This window comes from Lissotriton vulgaris, chromosome 7, assembly GCF_964263255.1.
Source record: "Lissotriton vulgaris chromosome 7, aLisVul1.2, whole genome shotgun sequence".
Classification (NCBI taxonomy): Eukaryota; Metazoa; Chordata; class Amphibia; order Caudata; family Salamandridae; genus Lissotriton; species Lissotriton vulgaris.
Window position 1 is genome coordinate 893,434,010 of NC_141695.1, and position 7,784 is coordinate 893,441,793.

A 7,784-nucleotide genomic window follows, 5' to 3' on the forward strand; every position below is an offset into this window, starting at 1 on the left:
CTTAAACAGCAGAAGATATGTACAAAGCTGATACTGAAATGCGCATATTTTCATATAAGTGCATTGATTTATCTTCTGGGGTGTTCATATCACTAAACCTAGCAGGCATTCAAGAATGACTGCATATGTATTGGTTAAATAAATGTGGAAATATACCAGTTTCAGCTTTATTTTTCTCACAATACCCATAATAAATATGGATAAATACAGATAAAATTGACTAATAATAAATATGGATAAATACAGATGGAAATGTCAAAAAAAATACCATAAAATCCGGAGCCCTGTTCATAACTATAAACTTACAAGTGAGCAATCATCAATGATTTGGAGGCCTACTTCCCCAACACTTTCCCTGTCTTCTTCTGAGAAAGGATAGCCTGTTTTGGACACAAAGAAAGGGCCCTTCTGTGAACCTATCAGATATACTCGTTGAAAATTAGCCCAGTTTGCGACAGTATGTACTATCCAGAACTACTGAAATTGTGCAATCTGGGCCACGGTGTTTTATGCATAATTATTGACTTACCATGCTTACCACACCATCCACCAAGATCTGTTTCTAGCTCAAATGGATCAATGGTTCCTAAAAACATTGCTAGGCCTTCTGCAATGCAGTGGGTGACACTTTGTATACATTAACTTGGTAGGAGAAGCACCATAACATCAAGTTTTTCACACTGACCTACAAAAATATCAACTCCAAAATATTGACTACTGATACATGGGCAATGTAAGCATGATTTGGTATTAATGTAACTACACATTTGCATCTCTTGATGGTATATATGTGGTCAAGGTACCTGGATGTGGAGTTAAGATACTAACTACAATACGAACAATAAAACTATGCTCACCTTCACAATATACTGGTAGTCAATTTTAAAAGTTGATATTTGTGTGTCAATATCCCTACACAAACCACCTTCTAGTTGTTTAATGTTGAATTCCAATGTCAATTTGATAATAATGAGGTGAAACATTTATCCAGACCATAATAATGGTGTTATTACTAAATAGTGAAAAAACTGTAAAATAAAATGTGCTGTGCTACACCGGATAAATTGTACTTTCTTGTTGCAAAATGTTGTCAACCCTTCCTCATAATGTGGTCATCAATTTCTGGAAGATTCAAGTGTCCCTGGTAATATGCTCTCCTACTTGAACATTTTGTACTCCATAAACAATTAATTCTAGGATTTTACAGCATTTCGGAAAACTGAAGGGGATTTGAGCCCAGTCCCATAGTTCAAGACAAGCGCAAAACGGAAAGCATTGGGAAGCCAGTACAGATTGTCTAATCTTTGGCCCTTCGATAACAGTATTGACAAGATGACTATCAGATGTAGGTGAAAGGGTGAAACTGGGTCAGTGAGTAGGGGTTTTATGGGGAAGTAGGTAATATGATAAAGAGGAAGTGATGTGTAAGAATATATGCATTGTGCCAGGATGTGAATTGTAGAGGGTAAGGAGAAGATGTGGGTTGTACTATAAACAGAGACACTAGAATTATGTTGTTTTGCGTCTGGGATGTCTTCTCCTGCATAAATATGAATTTGTAGCAAGTGTCACAAAATTCATCATCTGCTGTACAATCTGGAGATTTTAACAAACAAATTGTTTCTAGCTCAAACAGTAAATAGATACTAAAAATGCTGCAACACCTGTTGCCATTCAGAGGAAGGCGCTTCGCAAAGGTTGACTGGTCACCTTTCCAGGATCTGTCATTACCACCAAACAGAGGCGTACCGAAACTTGAGGGGTCCCCCCTGCAAGGTACATGGAGAGGCCCCCAATCTGGATTTAATCAGGAGCTCTCAGGCCCGAGTACTGTGGTGAGGGTGGCCCCTTCAGCTTTTTTGCCCCCTGCACCGCGAGGACTGCGGGACCTGTTTTATGCTACTGCCACCAAAGCTTCTGACCTTGGAACTGAGGAACCAAGTTTGAGTCTGATGTCACTGCAACATCCTGTGATTCTGGGCACATCATTTAATTTCTCTGTACTTAATAAAATCATTTGACCTCGTGTAATGGAACCGATGTTCATGTAAAGAGCTCAAATACCTTAAGATTGAGTTTGTGTAATAACAACTACAGACACATTCACAAGGAGGTAAAAGTGCAGCATTGAACAGCAAGAAGAGACAGCTTGATACCTATTTAGTGGCTGATTTGTACAAAGTGAAACATGTAAAGCGGGATAAATCGTGGCTTCCCTGCTTAAAGTGTGTGATCTTAGAAAAAAAATGTATTTCACTAAAACTCCTTTTTCTTCATTAACTTTTATGAAAACCAGTACTTTAAGTGGGCCAGGTCTCACCGGTGCTGAGCACCAGTAGTTTTTTTAAGGTGACCTCGTAACGGGTCTTTATCGGGCTCTGTTTTGTGCCCTGGCACAGGCGGTCCATTTTTTTCGTGACAGCAGGCACATCATATGTGCATGCTCACACTGCTCACTTCTCGCTAGTGGAGAAGTTACGGCATGACGTCATGCCAGGTGAACGTTGTAGGGGAAGGGAAATACTTTAAAGAGAGTAAATTTCTCTATGGATTTCCCTTCTCTTTTTGAAACTCAGGAGCAGCAATAGTGTTGTGGTGTCACCAGGGCTTTAAGTGGAAGCTTTTTCAATATTATATACAAGCCATAGTTGCTGCTTATTTATCTAATGCAACTAACAATCATTGACAAAGCCAATAGTCCTGACTTGTTGTAGGTATGATGTTACTTGTTGAATCACATATCTGGATGCAATGACAGCAACATACATGTCAGATGGCACATTGTGCTAAGTACAGATTTTTAATTTACGAGTGTTTAAGCCACGCCCTTAATTACATTTGCCACGCCCCTTTGAGAGACCCAACCTTCCCCCAGTTTTCTCATCCCACTTAAAGTCCCAACGAAAGCACTTTCAAATACGTGAGTTCAGAATACCAGCTGTAAGGAAAACTATTGCATTTTATTTAATAGACTGCAATGTTGCTTTAAAATAACCTAGGCCGCATACAGGGTTAAAACAACAATAGTTTGGCCTCTTGGCTCACTGATGACAATTTCACCAGTTGGGGGGGTGTGCATCAATGGTTCCAAGTTCATGTTCAAAGCTACTGTTTGTATTAATTACTTCTAAATGGAGTGATATAATGTGACGTAATCATCTCAAACCTTTATCACATTTTTGAACTTTGAAGAGACTGCAGGATATTTTACGCGATGTTTGTTGCATAGGTTACATACATAGAACGCGTTTTCACCGCTCGGCTGGTGCACGGCTCTAAGAGCCAGGCTGGGGTCTTGGCTCGGCTCTCCCTGTTAAACTGTTGGTTCGCCCACCTCTAAGGCCTGAACAAGTATTCTCACTACCGACGCCTTATTTCTTTATTCTCATAAAATGCGAGACCCCATTAGAGCCTGGAAGGCTGGTACCACACTACCTTCTCTGTCGGAGTCAACGCCAGTGCAATCGTACAATGGAGTCACAACCTTCCCGGCAGCCACGTGAGCGGCTAATGAACCGGCTGCTCTGGCTCTTCTGTGGGCCCCGCGCGCTCCTGCTCCACAGGTGCAACCGCCACTCCGCGTTTCTATGGAAATACGCGGCACTCAAACCGGAAGAACGCGCCAGTCTGCCACCAGCAAGTGTGTGTCAGTACGGATGGAGGCATGTGTGCCTGCCTCTCTGTGAGGGTGCCTTTGAGTTGTGAGCTTATCTGGCGACAGGTTTGTGTGGATGTGAGATAAATGGAAAGAGAGCAGAAGGAAAAGGTACTGTGACAAAGAGGATAAAGAAGGAGACAGAGAGCGCGAGAGAGAAAGAGAGACAGTCCGTGATCGCGTGTGAGTTTGCAGCCTGTGTCATACCCTCTGATTACTGGCATATATCATTCCGGTAAATGAACGCGCCAGGCCGCCCCGCTCACCTGCGCGCGCAGGACTGCATCATGACGAACCTTCTATGAAGGACGCCCCCCCCCCCCCCCCCCCCCTCCTCCAAGACCCTAGACAACTTCCTCCTCAATTTACACCTACGCCCGGCTGAGATGGAGTAGGCGTTCTTGGCCAGCACTCACCGAGGCAGTGGTAAATATTCCCTTCCGAGGACCACTCATAACAATGACTAACATAATCATCTTGGCGTGGCACATGTGGAATAGTGACACGGACACGCGTTTAAAAGGAAAACAATGATTCTCCACACAAAAAAAATGTGACCATGAATTTGGAATGTGCGCCTATCACTGGCCTGTTGACTTGCGACCCAGGGCATCTGGATACTATGTGCCCCTCTCCTTCGCCATTTGTCGAAATGTACCGAATAGGGTAAATGACATTCCTTTCAGGGCATCAGTACATTTTCCAGCTAATGTGGGAGTGCCTAGAAGCAAGCCACACACTAGGCGGACGCTGCACTTAAAAAATACTGTATATAGCGCGACAAATGGGGCTGAACATGACCCAGGAAGGCGGCATAGACTATCAACATAAAACAGTATCCAGAAAAAACGTGGAATGCCATAATAAGCTCAACGTGACACGATTCAAAAACACCATGAACTTCTCTCAAAGGTCAAAATGTCAGCATTGATGCTGCTCAAGACATGCATTTTCCACAAAATGTGTGAAGAATTATGTCGCCAAAGGCATCTTTCAATGTCATCAGCCTTTCAATCTCTGTAATGTATTTATTTGATTGAAAATCCGTTATCCATAAGTAAGGAATGACTAGAAAATAAATGTTTAAGTTCCTTTTCAAAACAAATGTAATTGCTGCATCTATATTCACACGTACTATCTGCACTCACTCCCCTTTCGCAGCCTTCTCCTGTACTCTGGCCTTGCCGCTTGATCTTCACCCGGAGTGGCCTCCAGTGGGCGCTTTTCGAAGGGCAGGACAGGCATTGTGGGCCATCTGCTGTGGGCTCTTCTAAGCTGCAGGTGGCACCGCATCCCTCCAGCTGCAGATGCTGGGCCGCCTCCCATTGGCTGCAGGCGACCTCAGGTATCTTCAGGGGCAATGGCCTTGGCCGGACTTACCCTTGTATCTCATGACGAGTGCGTGTCCCTTGAGGGCACTCTACTTCCACCACTTTACCACCTTGGCCTCTCTCCTGAAACTGCCAGAAGAGACCCCGCACCCCAAGTAAATCTCCTAGCAGCCCCAAAACGCCTCAGTCTTTACAAGGACAATGCCCAATACATCATGAGTAATGTATGTGAAGCTTCAATTCTCTTACACTCGCTCGCCTTTATTTTGGAATTATAGTTTACTGAGGAATTGAGCGCCATTTTGGCTCCACTTTCAAACGTGTGTTATCAGTTACGACACTTTGCTAACTCTCTGTGCTCCCGGAGAGATAGCCTGGCTGGGGCGCTTTCCACTGCAACCCACAGCCACCTGATCTGAGTGAGCACGCGGGAGTGAACTCACCTGAGGCGTTGCCACACAAGGGCGGGGTTTGAGATGGTCACACTGGAACTGAGAGCGAACCACTGGCACACCTGTCACGTAGCCCCACCGCAGTACAACACCAATCTATGCCCCCCACCCCCCTTTCGTAAGCTCACAATGGGGTGCGCCCCCTCACCCCTTCTGTGTTTCACATTCCCTCCATGCACACTGATAAGTTCACACCGCCATCCATTGGTTCTGTCACAGACATCCGCGCCCCGCAGCCGACCTCTGACACCCCTCTCATTACCCCCCGCCCGGGAGACCCCACACTCTCGCACTGCCATCATCACCGCGTCCCTTGGTGCCCCCCCCCCCCCGCACATATTCTCCCGCACTGGTACACCAATGGTCACACTGAAGTTGCGGCATCTCCCTAATCTCCCTCCCGCCACCTCTTAACTCGCCACCCCTCCGTTCCGAGGGCTCGGACAACAGCCCTCTCTGTCGCTTTTAATGCACCATTCTCCACATTCTACCCTCCGCCCCGGTCTAACCTCTGTTTCACCTTGACTCAGTGACTTTGAGTATCGCTCCCTCTCGCCTGTAACACACACCAGCCATGCCCGTCAACACTGGGTGCGTCCGCCGGGCGCGATCCCCTCCAAAACCGGCGGTGCTAATAAACAAATAAATGCAAACAAAAAACGACCAACCTTTACTAGGAGCAAAACGAATTCATCCGTAGCATACAAAAGTAAAGAAAAAATACAAGTCTAATAGCTTACATCTGAGGAAGGGGTGCCCGACCCCCGCAGGGTGTTCGACAGTGGGTAACCCCCACCCTCTCCCTACCATCGCAGCGTAATGGACAAGTACCTAGCCTTCGCTCATCATCCGTAATTATGGTCTGCATTCTCTTTTAGGAGGGGGAGTACCCCTCTCGTGGGAGGGTGGATGGAGGACGAAGGGGCGCTTACCTGCTGCAGAAGATGCTCCTGTCGCCTCTTCATCCTGTTGCTATGCGATGGACCGCTCCAGCCCCCCCTGGGCTCCCGTCAGCCTGACCCCCGAGCCGGGGCCCCCCTGAACATGGAGGGACGAAAAGAGGCAAGGGGCCGTGTCCTGCGGTCCCTCGCACACACTTGGCGGGCACGGTGTGGTCCTGAGGCCGCTTTCCCTCTCCTCCCTCCCGCGGAGGTGATTGGCAGAGCTTGGGAAGGATGCTGTAACGAAGACAATATATTAACCCTCTGCGCGGGGACAGATGGCAGCTAAAACGAGGGGATTCTGGTGTGTATGGTGTCGGGGAGGGGGGAGGGGGTCGATGCCTCGCCGAAATGGGGGAGCTCGGTCACTCCCCATCGCCTCACCCTTACCGACCACTTTCAACAGGAGATTCCCATGTCGTACAGGTGTGCCGCGTGTCTGCTTTATGTAAATGTTAGCATTCCTTTCCACCCAAGCTAGGTCAGTGGGTTGAGCGCCCGTTGTAGCGGTCTAGCCAAAGCACACGGCTAAATATTGACCTTTCAGCTTACAAAGGTCGATACGCGAGTTCTGTACGGCAGGGTTATTACATCACATGTAAAGAAAACACCAATAATCGATTCGGTTTGTAATTTGGTCTCTAGTAATGGACAATTCTATCATTGTTTATCAAGGGAATGCACAAACTAGTCTCCTGCACGCACAACTGGCACCCCTGAACATCACACTGAAGTCACCATGAATGGGTCTGGTGCTCCACGTTACAGATGGGCGGGTTAGAAGAACGCGTGCCTCTGGGGCCCCCTACAAGAGGGTAGCTGCCACTTTTTAAAGTGCAGAGCATTTCCGGCCGAGATATGCTGGATACAATAAATCAGTGGCGGTTGGTGATCCCAGAAAGTGGTAGGACGTCGTACTTGCCATGATTTAACCTCATTGTTTTCCAAATTGTCCTTCCTTAGGTATCCTAACACACAACTATACTCACACACTCACCGTTTCTCACCCACAAACTACTTGCATACACTCACACTTTCATAATCACTGACCCTCAATCACAACTGTTGGTGTATAGGGGCTCTAATGATTTGAACTCCTGAGGTACAGGTGCTTTGCTGTAATAGTGCAGCAGGTGCAGTTGTGCCAGTGCTTCTAAGCCCTGGTGCAACTACACCTGTTACACCAATGATGGAGGCACCCCTGACTCACTTCCATTCCCTCTCACAAACTCACCACACTCACTCATTCCAACTCACTCACACTGTTTTACTGACTCCCTCACTTTCCCTTATTCATACTCACTCACTCATTGATTCTCATTCTTTCATTCTTATTGACACTCTCAAATACATTAAACTAAAACACACTCTCGCTCAATCTCATTCTCTCAGTCACTCACAAACA

General features: G+C 46.5%; 1 protein-coding gene across 1 annotated transcript in view; it reads right to left on the reverse strand.

Moving 5' to 3' along the window:
* SLC6A7 (solute carrier family 6 member 7) overlaps positions 1-6,658 on the reverse strand; it is a 415,345-nt gene extending 408,687 nt beyond the window's left edge. Inside the window, exon 1 of the mRNA XM_086931310.1 lies at positions 6,371-6,658. Within this exon, the coding sequence (XP_086787436.1) occupies positions 6,371-6,403 (33 nt within the window). The 5' untranslated portion in view covers positions 6,404-6,658. The remainder of the gene's footprint in view (positions 1-6,370) is intronic.
* Positions 6,659-7,784: the final 1,126 nt, after the last annotated feature.